Source organism: Podarcis bocagei (assembly GCF_964188305.1).
Source record: "Podarcis bocagei genome assembly, chromosome: 13".
Lineage (NCBI taxonomy): Eukaryota > Metazoa > Chordata > Lepidosauria > Squamata > Lacertidae > Podarcis > Podarcis bocagei.
In genome coordinates this window covers 44,884,687-44,900,975 of record NC_138138.1, presented here as the reverse complement: position 1 = coordinate 44,900,975, position 16,289 = coordinate 44,884,687, and the positions used below count along the sequence as shown (strand labels likewise).

Genomic DNA, 16,289 nt, shown 5'->3' with positions numbered 1-16,289 from the left:
ACCTCCAATTGCTCAAGAACCATGAGTTCAGCAAAAATTAAAACAGTGGGCTTCAAAAATAACAAAATGTTCTAATGTGCTGTTCTGTTTTAAAACTCCTAATTATGGTTCTTGATTACTGTTTTGAAAACATTTGTCTTTATTGCTGCATCTGTTGAAATTGAAGTCCCCTGTGGCACAAATATATTTCCACTGTGCAGCAGGAATGCTGGTCTGCAAGTTTCTCTCCCATTGCCTTCTGTATTTATATCTGTGTAACCATAAATAGTGTAAACCTTTGAGAAGAGACTCTGAAATGTTTGCTCACAATTAGTTATTTTACAACCACTTCTCACTTCTGGTTATTATGTTTAATGTTCTTGTAACATCAAAACTGTATCAGCAAATACTGAATGCACTGTCATAAATTAATAGCCTATATGTTGGTAATACAACAGGCACCTATTTATGGTGCAGGTGTTCATTCATGTTGGCAGTCCCAAGCACTGATCCCTAGTATTGCTCTACTGAACTTTGGATAGCTCTTTGTATGGTTTGTTGTTATTTTATTAACTTTATTTTGTAAACTGACTTGTTTTTACAATGAAAGGTAAATTATTTTAAATAAAATGCTTAAAATCTGGTCATGATGGTACTTTCCCATTTGCTAAGAACACTAACATACCTGGCAATAACTACCGGTAAGTCTTGATGATAAAAAACTTCTTTAAAACATCTGTCCCAGATCTTTCTTCTCCATATCTAAAATATTTTCTTACAATCCTACACATGTTTGCCTACCCAGAAGGAAGCCCCATTGAGTTCAGTGAGACTTACTCCCAGGTAAGTGTGTATAGGACAGTACCTTTAAAGAAGTAGATGTGCTAAATTGTTCCACAATCAGTTTTTTGCCTCAGTTTAGCAGAATATCAAACTATTTTTATCTTCTCTTGCATATCTTTCTTAATTACTATTTTCTTTGATTTTCTTTTCTTCACCTGTGTATAGACTCAACAGCTCTGACACATCCCATCTCCTGACAACATTTAAAGTCCTGAAATGTAGCCATTAATTTTTCATTGATAATTTAGATATTGTATGTCATACACTCATCAGTGCATAGAGATATTTTCTATTATTTTCATTTATTAGATATGAATATAGCAGAACTTTAAAACCGGAATCTTCACAAAGGTTAAATACCAGCGATGAAAAAGGGTATTATTCTCTTAAGTTGAAAAGTTATTGATAGTTGTTCATTCATCTCTATTCCTGTCAAATCCGCACTGTACAACAGACCTATCCAAACATGTTACCGTTATAAAAATAGTTTATCAATTTGCAACATTTGATCAATACCTACTTTCTCCTTTGTCACAATTCTCCTTCGTTTCCCTGCTATTGGCACTCACATACATAAATACTGTATGAATGCTTCCCAAGTTACTTATCCACACACACAAAATTACTAAACTTGTCTAAATCTCTCTGAGTCTACAATTGTTAGGATTAATTTTATTATTAAACCACAACCAGAGTTCTCCATTCAGTTTGGACTGCTACAGTTGATGAAAAATGTTGGAAAGCTAGAAAGGCTAGATTAATATGAGGAAAGACTAGAGCAGTGATTCCCAACTAGGGGCCTATGGCCTTCTGGGGCCCCCCAGGATATACTAAGGGGGCCCCAGGTGAAAAGTGTGTAAATGGGGGGGGGGCAAGAGGCTAGGAGGCCACAGAGAGAAGTGAGAAGTGAAGGGGGGAAATCCTGATTGGCTGGCTACCTTCTTGGCCAGTCACAAGTGGGTAAGGGGCTAACCCACCAGGGCCTAGCACTCCTTTTTGCCATGTGTTTTTTCCAGCAGTCCTGGTTTGTTTCCAGCGGGAGAGGGTGATCGCTGAGGCTCCCATTTTGATCAGTAGAGCCCATGATCCAGAACCCCCAGGTCAGGCAAGTGGGGTAGCAATGGGTAGGGCTGGACAAGCCAGAGCTGCTTGCTGCTGCCGCTAGTGCTGGGCCCGTTGAGCAATCTACCCCAGCACCTAGTGGATCAGCACCTTTGGATGCTGCTGAGGGGCACAGGGCCCATCGGCATCGTTGGCCTGGCTCTGCAAGGCGCAGGGGGAAATCCACCCCAGCGCCTAGCCAAACGGGATCGTTTGGTGCTGCTGACTTGCATCTAGTAAATAATGCAGTGTCTAGTTAGAAGATAGCTGTACTGGGTTTAGTGGGTCTTACTCCCAGGTATGGATATGTGGGGCTATAGTGTTTTATCTAGGCAGCCTAGGCTCCTCCAGATGACAAGATCTTTTTGCACCAGGTCAGTGAGGACCACTTGCTTTTTTAAATTCTCCCATATATACAGAACTCCCTGTGTGCCTTTTGGACTGTATCTGTACGTTTCCCCCTCTGTGTCAAGTAACTGGGGTCAAATAAGTGGTTTACTTTTTATAACATATGGAAAATGGATCTCCTTTGGGAGGTTCTGGGCTCTCCTTCCTTGGGAGGTTTCTAAGCAGAGGTTGGATGGCCATCTGTCATGGATGCTTTAGCTGAGTTTCCTACATTGAAGGGGGTTGCACTAGAAAGATGACCCTGGGGTCCCTTCCAGCTCCATGATTTTATGTTTTTCTGCTTCAACAATATTTCATTATGTTCCTAGAATTTTATGTAATTGTATTTTGTATAAATTATAAAATTATAAATAAAGCATGTTCTATTTACAAACAAAACATTTAAGTAGCTACCTTTCTACCAGTTGGACGTGGGGGGCAGGTTATGGGCATAGCCAGGATTTTTGTTGGGGGGGGGGGGACAGAATCTCAGATTTGTATTGATTTGTACTTATTTGGGGCACAGGAAAGAAACAAGGGCGGAAGAGGGCCATGGTCAGAAAAAGGTTGGGAAACACTGGACTAGAGCCTTTCTATAAGTTTTGGCCACAGACGAGATTAAGCAGGATGAAACGCTAAAAAGAAGAGACGCCCATTACAATTTCCTGAGTGTCTACCGAAGTCAGTCTTGTCTTTTGTCATTTTGCCTATTTACAGGAACACTCAAACATCAACATGTTAACAAAATGGAAACATTCAAGAGTACCTGCTGTGTGCTGGGTAGTGAAATCAGTCTGTGACACAAACAAGAGGGGGGGAGGAATTCACTCACTCTACTGAACCATGACACTTGCATGACTGCTTCTCCATATACATTTGCAACATTTCCACTTGATCCACATCAGCCAATGTATAGCCAATTCACAAGCTATCATGTTATTTGTTTCATTTGTAACAATTAGCTCAGAGTGTTGTTTATCAGAAGAACCCTGTAAATTAGGTTAGGCTAACAGTTACTTCCAAAGGATGTCAAGCAGTCAGATTCACAGCCACTACATTGTTCATGTATTGTTTTGCATCCCCAGCCCATGCTATCCTAGAACTGCAGGTACATTTGTGATTCTAGTTAAGATAGTAGAATTTTAGGCGTAGGCGCAGGGTCATTCTTCTGCTTGTAGAAAGCATTTGGATTTATAGCAGGCCATTTATTAATGATGAAACAACACTACTACTGTTCAGAATATTAAAAAGCTCTTTGTCTTATCTATTTAGTTCTCCAAGAGTCTTTACAGAAAGCATCAGACTACTACAAAGGGCCCTGTATTTACTGCTGATTGCAACAGGTGAGCTTTTTGTTCTTACTAACCCACGGGAATCCTAATGGCTCAACAAACTAGCTTCCTAAAGTAAATACACAGATGGCCACCAAATGTTTAAGTGTCCAGTTTCAGTTTTGTCCTTCCAACTTCCCACTCTGACTAAATCTGGCTAAATCCAAGAGCACAAAGACCAAAGGCAAAGCCAGGACAGAACGTAATCTTGGTTCTTCGAGAAGTCCAGAGTAACTCATTTACTAATGACCTCCCTGAGCCTAAGTGCATCAGCTGCAGCACATCAGTTACATTAGAGCAGAGGCATCAAATGTAAAGCCCTTTAGGTCTCCAAATGCATTCCAACCAATTCAGTAATTGGGGGGACCAAAAAACCACAAATGGATCTGGTATACTTACAAGGAAATCCAATTAATTGATTTCAGCTTGCTATTCTGAGGCAGGCAAAACAGAAAGACAAGATAGTAAGAAAAGGAGAAAGCTCAGGCATGGGGGGAAGGGGTCAAATGTAGCCCTCTAGGTCTCCTTATCTGACTCTGAGCACTTTCCTCAGGCCATGCCTCCTCCCCAAACCACACCCCTCACAAGTTGTGCTCTGAGCCCTCCTCAGGTGCTTTTGCCTAGCTGCAATGAATCCTTGAACTTGATAATGTATCTTGCTTGCCTGGATGGAGAGATGTGTGCATGTGTTTAGGTGTGGAAACTTCTGAATTTTGTGTGGCTGGAATGTGGCCTACTATACAAAAGTCAACAATTGGTCTGCCTGCGTTTTATCCCTGTCTCCACCCACTACTACCTCTGGCCATATACACCATTGGTATGTGCTCCCCCTAAAAAGGTTCTCCATGAAGGAATGTGGCACTTGGAATAAAAAGGATTTCCTGTCCCTAAGGTAGTATATTTTGACAGTGGATACCCTTCAAAGCATTAAGCCTATACTACAGTTCAAAGGCAGTATTATGAAATTGAAAAAGATTCAGCTGTGAAGATGAAAATAAGGGTCTACACAGTAGATTGTATGAGAAAAGGCTAAAAGGTACAGCTTAGGGAAGCAAAGTCTGTCTGTTGGGGAGGGGAGAAGGCATGCTGAATCCTCAAAACAAATATTTAATAAGTTGTCAGGGAAGGGATTCATTTTTCATTCAAAACATGGTGGGAAAAGACAAAAGCCATAAAATATTCAAAGACAGATTTAAGTCTAACATTAAGAACAATTTCTTAACTATACCTGGATCCAAACACATGATACACACATGCCGAAAAAGGTGAGGCGCTGTTCTTACTACTAGAGAGGCAACCCTTAACTGAGCAGGTTCAAGTATAAAGCAAAGCAACCCTCCAAATTACACGTGTTTTCCCACCCACGCAATCCTCCCAGGAGCATCATCACTTCTTTGCATCCTATAGGTAGGCATCTTCAGCTGAGTGTGAGCTTTGTCCCTGCATACTCATCTTCTAGCTTCAAGAACAAGGATTTTGTAGGTCCTTCTTCCTTAGGTATATAGGACATCCACATACAGTCTATTGGACTTGTTTCAATTCCATAATTTTGCAGCTAATTCTTTTGTGAAAATCTAGATGACATCTAATGATAGACAATGTATGGGAAAGTGAAATTATGCTGCAACTTGCATACATTTACTCAACAGCACCATATTCATATTTCACAAAAGGCATCCATTCATCTAAGAAGTGTAAGATAGGTAAGAGAGAGAATAAAACAAACATAAACTTCTAAGGACATATTCTCCAAGTTACTACAGGCTGATGGGCTAACCTTTCATGTGCTTTGAATACTTCTTTATCCACAGCTCACAGGGATGTGGCATTCCCCTCACAAGAGGCAGCACCAAAGGGGCATGTGAACTCTCTGATCTAATGGTAGGGATTGGGGGCTAAAGTGCACATCTAAGAAACAACAGCTTTCTCCACTCTGGGGTTCTGCTGAGCATATGAAATGAAACAGGCGTAGGCAGCAGCAGCCAAAGAGCTTCTTGTTACAGGATCAAAGTGGGGGAGAAAACAAAAATGGGGGAGGAAAGCAGATTGTTATCTGGCATAAACAAAGAACAGAAGAAGTACGGACACCAGATGCTATTGTCTGGGAAATCTGTGTGGACATGATTAGGTCATAGACAAAATGGCATTTAACATGTGAGCTAGGCAAATAAGCAGAATTCCAGCTTTCAGATTTAATAAAGAAAGTTAGCACTTATCTGTTTGCACCTATCTGCCATGGAGACATATTATTGGAAATGGCACTCTCCATTCTTTCCCAAGATGTCCACTAAGATAAAATTAGTACTGCCTCTTTAGAAGCACAACAGGGTCCTCGGGGTATTCCAATATGACTTCCCTGAACACAAGCCATCTTGTGCAGAGAAAATGGGGAGTATTATGGACCGGAATACAAAAAATAGTGAGCAATGGTAGACTAAGGTGTTTGCTCATGACAGAAAAATGCCCATAGAAATATCCAGTGCCGTACCTAAGTGCAAATTAAGAACAAACGTAAACAAAGCAACCTTTACATACAAATTTAGAAACCTGCATCTGGAAACCTGGGGGTCTTTGTGTCCTGAAAACCAAGCTTTGCAATGTCTGTGTGTGCATGTGCACACCTTCCCTACTTGAGTACATATGCTTATATAAGTTATTATATGTTATCCAAATTCTGCATATGTAAATATGTCCCAAGAGTATATTTGGTGTGTGTGTGTAGCTGACAAATGTAAATTAAGATGTACTGGGGCAGGGGCAGGGGGGGGGGAGAGAGAGCAATACTCAACCAAGACTAAAGAATTTGTTTTCCCACCTACATAGAATATGGCTTTCTTTTACACACATCCTTGACTTGAGGAGCCATCACCCTCATTGCCAACCTCTACAAATCACAAATATTCTCACAACAAGGACACAGCAGCAGAGAGCAGATTCCCATTTGAAAACGACAGCCAGTATCTCTGAGGAGATAAACCAGCCTAGGCGGCAGGGACATGAAGTCCCTGAAGCACTGGCTGGCTGGCTATACAACTTATCTAGTCTGATACATGTGCATGTGGAGTTTGGGGGAGAGAAGGCTTTCTGGCTTCATTTACAACTTCAGAAGGGTTGGGTCTCCAATGACAGGGCATTTAACCGGAAGAGAAAAATGACAAAACAGCAGACACTCTGTCCATTAGGGAAAAAATCCAAAGAGCAAAACATGTTTTTTGCAGGATGACCTACATTTACAGCGTGGGTCTGCATATAATGTCAACATGATCTGAAAGGAAGAGGGGGTAGGAGTATAAATGACTGCTGTAAACTGATGCCTATGAAATCAAGTGTTTGGGTGGGGGAGGAAATAGTGATTGCCTGATGTAGTACCAGCAAATGATTCCTTAAACCTGAAGGGTTAGACTTTCTGAGACATTGACAATATGCAGGGGAGAAAATGTGCACATTAATGTTCAGCTAAGATAGAAGCAAAAGCTGGTCCACCAACTTTCACTTGTTAACATGCCTCAAAACTGTTTACAGCCCTAACCTAAATGGATTTACCTGTGGAAAAAAATCCCAAAGATATTGCAATTATTGCAGGGCTGCAATAAACTGGAAAAGGTGCCCTCAGCGTTCTGACTGCAATAGAAGGTGAGGTACACGTTTTCTAATAAATAAACAAAACCTTAAATGCTACCTTGTCCAATGGTTCAAATATAGGTCAGGACCATTTACAGGTCATGTCAATGCCCCTGCAACCTGTGACACAATGCTTAATAAAGAATAAGAACAAGCAAAAGAGTATAAGAGCATCAGGTAACTGAAATGAGCAAGTAATGGGATTTAAATTCATTTAATTGTCCTTAAAACACACATGCAGAAGCTGTGAGCCACCAAGCCGAACACAGCCCACCAGTTATGCATTGAGGGGGGTCATTAATCTCCTGTTTCTACTGCTAGGATTTCAAAAAGTGGGGAAGGAGATACTGAGCATATGGCAGGCCACAATACACACCTAGTGAGCTGCATCCAGCTTGTTGGGTCACAAGCTGTGCAGGCAGAGCTTAGAGTCACAGCCTAAAACACCATCAGCTATGGAAGACCTACTAAAGCATGCACATGAACCTGCATACATGCACGTAGGTCCACAAACTAAGCTTCCAGACTTACAGTAATGCCCTAAAACTGAAGGAGAAGCCCACATACTATTTTGATATTATAATGTAAGCAAACCCTTAGATTTAATGGGAATGTCCAATTGTTTTCTGAGGTTATTTTAGATCAATTGCTTTTTTGCAGGTAAGATGTAAAAAAGCAAACTAGAAAACAAAGAATGATGCATAGAGATGAGGTATGGTATAGTGGCAGAAAAGGAGCGAAATTGGCAGGCATATACAAAGAACAAATTACAGGTTGCATTAATTACAAGGGTTGCCCTGAAGTGCAAGTTTTTTCTTTCACAAGCATGGTGGAGCCATCAATCAGCCTAGGATAATGGTTCCCAATTACCTGAGGACCCCATTTTTCAAAACTCAAGCCATGGGCACCCTACTTTTGACAATGTTGTTATCTCTATGGTAGCAATGGACCCCTTGTTGGGTTATGTGGAGCACTGGCCTAGGACCATCTGGAGAGGCCTTAACCCACAGTGGTGGGCAAAGGGTAAAAGTAATTTATCTTCCCACATCAGGCCCCCAATCTGCTTGCATCTCCAATGGCTATTTGTGAAAGAAAAACCCTGCATTTAAGGCAAACTACATGACTAATGTGATGTATAATTTAGCCCTAACTGCTAAGAAACAGAAACTACAACTGAAAGCAGTGATGCTCCCCTTTGGGGGAATATCAGTTCCAATAATAGGCAAGGGTGTGACAAACCAAGTCAGGATGCTACTGTGGAGCCCAAAGTAAAAGTCCCATGGTTGAGACACTAATTTCCGTATTTCCCTTCCCCTCAGACACACATGATAAGATTAGAAACTGAAGGGATTCCAAGCCACATGACAGACTAGAATCCTCCTGAGTCTAAAAGTCATCAGCTCAAGAAGAGCCAATCTCACACCTATCTACAATGATTCTGGTAAAATATACTGTAGTTCATGAAATCTTTTGTTGTTGTTTAGTTGTTTAGTCGTGTCCGACTCTTCGTAACCCCATGGACCAGAGCACGGCAGGCACTCCTGTCCTCCAATGCCTCCCGCAGTTTGATCAAACTCATGTTGGTAGCTTCGAGAACACTGTCCAACCATCTCGTACTGTTACAGTAAATCTGTTGTCTTTAAGGGGCCATAATAACACCCTTCATTGTTTTATATCTCTGTCTGTCCACTTTGTGTTAAAGGCACAAGAGCACAATCAGTAAAACAAAAAAAGGTGGCCACTGGCAAGGCAATAGCACCAAAGACGCCACCAGATATTAAATATTCTTTAGTATTGACTCCTGTGAGTTAATTTTATAACCATTGATCTTATTACCATGCGTCAGCAGAGTCACAGATTCCCTTGGTTTTTGCCTACAGAAGCCAGATGCAAGGTAGAGTGCGGGCTTTTTGCATATAAGACATGTACTGCATTCATTTCTGTAGAAAAGAAGGAAACAGCACAGAGGGTATTTGAATGGGAATTTGTTTTTGTTCTTTGAATAACAAGTACGTCTATGGAAGAAGTGTGACTATGGTGTGGAAGGATAGCTATGGGAAATAGTTCTCCCTAAGAAAGTAATCCTACACACAATAAGCTGGTGTAAAGTTAAGGAATGATAAATTATGTGTTAATTACTGTTTGATTACATCACCCTTGTGTCAGCTTAATTTATGCTGGGTAGCCAGGTCATGTAACTGAGCTGAACAGGTTTATGTTCCAGTCTAAGTGCCCCCTTACCCCCTAGTCCTACCCCAGAACGCCTCTTTTTTTAAGGCTTATGCTGGCTTAAGATCCACTGGGCCCGGCTCGGCTGAGCTGGGCTCTGGCTGAGCTGGGATGGGAGATATACCGGTGTACCTTTGGCTGAGCCAAGGATGGGGAGCAATGTCAGCATAACCCAGCTGTCCTGGGAACCTCCTGCTTCAACTAGAGATCCCCTGGATCCTAAATCTGCTCATTCCAGTAGATCTTGATATGATTGCTGCCTTAATCAAGAAAATAGGTGCAATAAACTAGGACATTTAGCTGGGTAGCTAAATATGGATAAATAGAGAGGAATCAAATTTACAGAGGTTTTCCTACCAAACTGCCCCGAGGTCATTCTTGCTAATCACAGCTGAGCAAGCAAATTGATATTTACAAGTCTCCCTCCACCTATGGTACATTTTACTGTATGTATATCATTTTCAAAAACTTTCCCATCCCAATTTACATCAACTGCAAACAACTTTATTATTTCACAATCTAGTGAAGCATTTCTTCATTCTCATCTTCAGTTTTTTTGGGGGTGGGGCCAGGATCATGCTACTGTCTCACAACCAACACAATCCAGAATAAGGTAGGGAGGGGTGTGTGTGTGGTGTGTGTAAATGAATAGAGTGTCCTATCAATGCCCTTTTATGTGCACGTATCTCAAAACTTTTTTTAAAAAAAAGTGTCTCTGAAATATCTATCACAAGATTAGTAAATCTTACAGATCAGAATCTGGCTGAATCTACAAAGACTGTTGATAGTTTAATGTTGCTATTCATAAACTCCACAGTAGAAGATGTGACTAAGTCAGTGGTGATAGAGCAAAGACCAGTCTGACCTCAGACATATTGTGTCGTTTTAAAATGCATGAGACAAGGAAATCAACAAGATTAGGGGAACTGAAATTCTCCAGAGTCATTTCCCATGAGTCTTGCTCAGCAATTCCTGGCACACAAAAACAACAACAACAAAACTGAAGAACAGATAATCTGAAAAGCTGGACAAATCAGAAGCACAGATACCCTCAGAAAGAAACTATGGCCTGGGGGGAGGAAATTACTTTGCATGTTCCCCATTTTAGAAAATAGGAAGCCAAGAGCTGTTCCCAGCAAGAGGGATGAGGAAATTTTGGTCGTGAACTATTCTGTCTGCAATACAGCCAAGCCCTTGACATAAAAGAAGGGGCCACATCAAGGTTATCTATTTTGGAGAGGTGAATCAAAAAAATCCACTCATGTCTGAAAACACCATCTGCTAGAAAACAGTTGATTCAAAATGCATGCATGAATTGTCAAACCGACAGGAGATCCCCCTCCACCTTCAGTCCCACCTTGCATAACCCAAATCACAGAAGACAGCCTTTTATATCTGCAGCACAGCCAAGATTTGAGCAGTCCTTTCTGGAACTCCTAAGCTGTAAACTCTATTTAAGCTTTGTGCACCTCCATCAAGTCCCCAAGGTGGTATTAGGTAGCATTCTCCATTAACAAGGTTGCCTCTACCATTCAGATGTCCCTCTCCCACCCAATACGCCAAAGACAACCTACCTTCAGCCGCATCTGTGCGGGGATTGGTAGCCTTGTCAGTGGCCGGCTCAGCTGCTTCAGTGGCCAGTGAACTGGTTGCTCTAGAGAAGTCACTGGCACCCTCGCTCCGGGTTGTTTCAGGGACACTTTCTCTGGAGCTGAAGCGGACGCGGGAGCTGGAGCGGGAGCTGAGGTCTGGGCTGGTATCTGACAGGCCTGGGATATCATCTATTTTAGTGGGAGTGACCATGAACCGGACAGAAGCCATCTTGACAGTAGGAATGGAAGGGGGGAAATAATTACTTGCTTGGTGACTTTAATCAAGAGTTGCCTGGAGTGCTAAGCAGGAAGAGGAAGAAGACCACTCAAAAGAGCATACACCAACAGGGTTACCAAGTGCTCTGTCAAGAGAAAGATTCATGTCTCACATTTATTTACAAACGGTCAGACACAACTTTGCATCTAGATATCAATGATTATCAGATGTATTTTCCACAAGCAGAGGTGAAGACTTAGTGAAGATGCTACCTAAGATTTTGTCAAGACAACAATTTTCATGAGTGATTAGTCTGAAGATTCCCATTTATCAAGCAAGTAAGGCAGTTTCCTGTTCAGAGGGAGCCTATGGATCTAAAGGAAAGGTGACTGTAATCTTTGTCTACCAAAGGGTTGCACTGCAAACTCCTGGCATTAATGTGAGTTGTAACAGACTGTCTCACAGATCCCGGATAAGTTTTGTTTATGAGGCAAATATCTTTTGGCACAGCAAAATGCATAGAGGTAATTTCTTCCCGCTTGGGAAAATCTCAGTGCAAAGATCTGCAAAGCACACAAAAAGGCTAGAGGGTTCCTTGTGAAAGTTCAATAATAATCCACTTGTTTTCCAGTGTGACATGCAAGGAAAGAGGGTTTTCTTCATTGCTAATATCCCTTAGAATTCCGACTTGGAAACAATTATTCCAGAACCTTCATATCTCAGTCCAAGGAGAAGAAATGTCCCAGTGCAAGAACTTTGAAAACAAAAACAAACAGAAAGTGCTGTTATGATGTTGTCCCTTGTAAAAACAACGCACAATTACTTCACAGGCTTCTGGTGGCTTTTCAAAGGTCCTGGTATGAGAAGATAACCCCTGGATGGGGCCTAGTACAAGGGTTTGCAGCTCCCCAACAGCGTGAAAAAGAACGTTATGTTTCTTAGGTGGTCCTGGAGAAACAGAGTGGATATAGATGTAAGTCTAGTGTCTTACACAAAATTGAAACTGCAGGGATGAGTCATTTCCACACAGGGGCCCCGTGGTGTGTATTGCGCCAATCCCCCAAACTTCCCACACTTGGGCACACACATAAGGGCATATCCCATAAGGGCTCGGGGGGCAGGTTCAAGACAGCGAGAGCAAGACTGTTCCCGGAGAGCCAAGTTTGGAAGCATGCATGCACCACCCATTGTAACTCCAGACGCAGGAGGAAATGTCAATTTGGCAGGGCCCTCAAGAGCGCAAAGGGGTGTGCGTCTCCTGAGGGGGGGGGAGGGGGGGTGCTCTGCGAACCAACCGAAGAGGCAAGCGCATCAGAGATGGCACCCAAGGACCGCAAGCAGGAGGGCAGTGCGAGGCTGAGAAATGCCAAGGGCAGAGAGGCAAACGGTGCAAGTGGCAGCATGCAAAGACCTCTCCAGCTTGCACCAGGTGTGCAGGGCCAAGGGTAGGTGGGGCGAGGAAGCTCTCCCTCACCCTAGCAAGCAAGCCTGCCCCACATAAATTATTAGCCCCCCCACCCCCAAAAAAGCAGAAGTGTGAGCCACTGTGAGAAGGTACAAAAACTCTTGGAAAAGATGGGGAGGGAAAGGAGGTGCAGAAGAGGTGTGCGCTCCACACCTGCCCCGGTCACTGTGCAGAAATTGGGGAGGGGGTGATGTTTAAACTGCGCGTGCGCAGCCCTGTCTCTTTCGCCACCGCCACCACTTGCCCCTGGGTCGATGGGAGCCCCCCGAGAAAGTAAGAAGCGGCAGTTAAGTGACCGTTAATTGTTTACCTCAGGCGCGCGCTCCGCTGCTGCTGCTCTCGGAACGTTCAGAAGGGTCCCTCGCGTCGCGCGCGCGCTGCCGCCTCGGCCGCCGCTGTTATGATTGCCGCTGCAGTGGCGCCGGCGGCAGCTTGCAGGCAGCTCTAGCTCCTGCCCGCGCGCGCAGCTCCAGTGCCGCTATCTCAGATGCCGGCTCGGAGGAGGAGGCGGGCAGCGGGCGGGCGGGGGCGGGGAGGTGGGGTTGGCGAAGCGTGTAACTCTCCTCGCTTGTCCTCATCCTCGTCCGTGCCCCTCCTCCTCGTCCGTGCAGTTGATTTTCCGCGCGTGCGCAGGAGCGAGCAGCGGCTGCTGTTGCTGGGCTTTCATCTTCTCCTCAGAAGAACCGGGGGCGGGAGGGAGGCGGGGAGAGAAATAATAAAAATTATGATAAAAAATAAATAATTTTTTGTATGGCTGGCCCTGTGCAGTGTGGCTTCAGGGCAAGACTGCGCCTTTATACACACACACACAAAACCCCAACACTATATATACAGTGGTACCTCGGGTTACAGACGCTTCAGGTTACAGACTCCACTAACCCAGAAATAGTACCTCGGGTTAAGAACTTTGCTTCAGGATGAGAACAGACATTGTACAGCAGAGGCGCGGCGGCAGCAGGAGGCCCCATTAGCTAAAGCGGTGCTTCAGGTTAAGAACAGTTTCAGGTTAAGAACGGACCTCCAGAACGAATTAAGTTCTTAACCTGAGGTACCACTGTATCTCCACATGTGAAATATAAGGCTTGTGGCACCTTTAGAGGCAAGTGGCGTATTTTATTTGTGCCATAAGCTTTCATGGACTGCTGCAGTTGTGTGAATTTGAGGAAGTGGGCAGCACACCACAAAAGCTTTATGCTGTAAAATATTCCTTTTTGCTGTCTGTTGTTAAGATGCCGCAAGGCACTTTCCAGTTTTCATTTAATTAATATTTATTGCACCTTCTTTTTCCTCTCCCAAGGATCTCCAGGCAGTGTACCTGGTTCTTCCCTCCCACCTCATGTAATCCCAAACAACCCTGTGAGGATAGATTGCTACTGCAAATACATTTGATGGTTGGCTTGTTTTTTTGCTTAGTACAGCTACCCATGCTGGAAAATGTAAAATATGAGCGCCAGTACCCATAAAACTGATAATCTGCATTGCCCTATTGCCTTGTCAGAAGTTCAACCATATCCAGTTGTTGACCTGTATAGGATTTCCTTGCTATATTGAAAGTATAAGTGGGGAGAGGGAGGACAATATTTCATAGGAGGGATATGAGAAGCTGGCAGGGGAGAAAATTAAGCATGGCCACCAACCTGGATGCTATAAAAGTGGTTTAGCCATCAAGGTTAGCTAGCAGTTAGGGATATGTTCTGCTTTCATTGCCAGAGGCAGTTTCCCTCTGAATGCCACTTGATAGGAAATTAAGAAGAAGTAGTAGAAGGGTGTGGCATGCTTATATGTGCTCCACCGACACACACGTGGGGACCAGAGACCCCTGCATGAAATGGTATTAGATATCAAAGTAAAAAGTTCTTCTGAACACAGAATGACCACAACTTGTATAAAAAATGTATCTGGAATAGACCCAGAGCAGGGCTTTTATGTCAGTGATGCAGCTCAAGCCCTGAAACCTCTTAAATAACAAACTGACTATTTGAGTTATTTTTAATGCTCATTTATACTACCTTTAGTATAATTTAGCGCGGGTGGCGCTGTGGGCTAAAGCCTCAGCGCCTAGGGCTTGCCGATCGAAAGGTCGGCGGTTCGAATCCCTGCGGCGGGGTGCACTCCCGCTGCTCGGTCCCAGCGCCTGCCAACCTAGCAGTTCGAAAGCACCCCCGGGTGCAAGTAGATAAATAGGTACCGCTTACTAGCGGGAAGGTAAACGGCGTTCCGTGTGCTGCGCTGGCTCGCCAGATGCAGCTTTGTCACGCTGGCCACGTGACCCGGAAGTGTCTCCGGACAAGCGCTGGCCCCCGGCCAATAGATGTGAGATGGGCGCACAAACCCCAGAGTCTGTCAAGACTGGCCCGTTCGGGCAGGGGTACCTTTACCTTTACCTTTACCTTTATACTACCTTTTCTCCAAGGAGCACAAAGCAGCACAGTTCTCCCCTCCATTTCATCCTCATAACTACTCTGTGAGCTGAGTTAGGCTGAGAGTGGTCCAAACTTACTTTGTGGACATTAAGACTGGCTGGGGATTTGAGCTCAGGTCCAGCCCAGTGGAGTCCTATGCTCCCCAAACCACTGCACCACATTGGCTCGGAGTATAACCCTAACTGGGTGTTAGGGGAAACATGGAGAGGGATTTTGCGTTTTGGACATGGTCACATGAGCCTAAGGAATATTCCTGACAACGGTGGTTCCCACCCTGCAGCAGTCATGTGCATTCTGCTTCTTGCACATCCCAAGCTCGCGCTATGCATGCTTGAGGTCACAAAATTATTTCCATTTACACACCCTTGCCAGCAAAATGGCTGAATCAGCCTGAACAGCACAAGAGAACTGCGAGGCTGGGGGCTGATCTGGAAATTGTTAACTCGATATGCACAGCCTCCATTCAGCCCTTCTGCTTTTTGAGAACAAACAACAGAAGGCTTTCCATTTACAGCTTTTTGATTGGTTTCCCCTACTTCTGCTGTGGTTTCAGTGGCAGGATGTGAGCGAGCAAGAGGCATTTAAAAGAGCTGCCCTTGGGCTCTGACCAGCTGTAAACATCTAGGCTTTGAGACGGGAAATGGAGTGAGGTAACACAATGGCAGAGCATAAAATTTATAATGAGGGAGAAATCTTAATATTCCCCCTCTGAATTCCTGCTTACATGTTTGCTAACTAGGAGCAGAAAATGTGTCTCAGCAGGAACATGTGGCTGTCTCCCCAAAGCACAGGGCCTAAGCCTAGGTGGTCTTCTTCCTGAGGCTTCGTAGCAAATGGTGTTCCCAATGTTAAAATGCATAATAAGACCAGTGAAGTTATTTTGGCACCTGGCATAGAAAATCCCACAAGTACCCCTTCCCTTCCTGCAAAAAATGCAGTAATAATAAACAATTTTCTGCCCTTTCATGACACCCCAAATTGGCAGCTGCCAAGACTTGCCCTACCAAAGCACCGTTGGTGTTCAACATTTGGCAGCTTCTATAGGTCACTGAATGATGTCACATTACAAATTAAGGTACATTGGGATTAAGAAAAAGGCAC

The 16,289-nt window shown here is 43.8% G+C and overlaps 1 protein-coding gene across 6 annotated transcripts in view; it reads right to left on the bottom strand.

Moving 5' to 3' along the window:
* The window catches only part of SLC12A6 (solute carrier family 12 member 6), a 45,534-nt gene extending 32,261 nt beyond the window's left edge, over positions 1-13,273 (bottom strand). For 2 of the 6 annotated variants that reach the window (XM_081167738.1, XM_081167740.1), the window contains exon 1: positions 11,066-12,194. In XM_081167738.1, the coding sequence (XP_081023864.1) occupies positions 11,066-11,312 (247 nt within the window). In that variant the 5' untranslated portion in view covers positions 11,313-12,194. Of the gene's footprint in view, positions 1-11,065; positions 12,249-12,918; positions 13,023-13,075 lie in introns of those variants that run through there. The other 4 variants (XM_081167735.1, XM_081167737.1, XM_081167736.1 and 1 more) reach the window with 4 other exon arrangements.
* Positions 13,274-16,289: the final 3,016 nt, after the last annotated feature.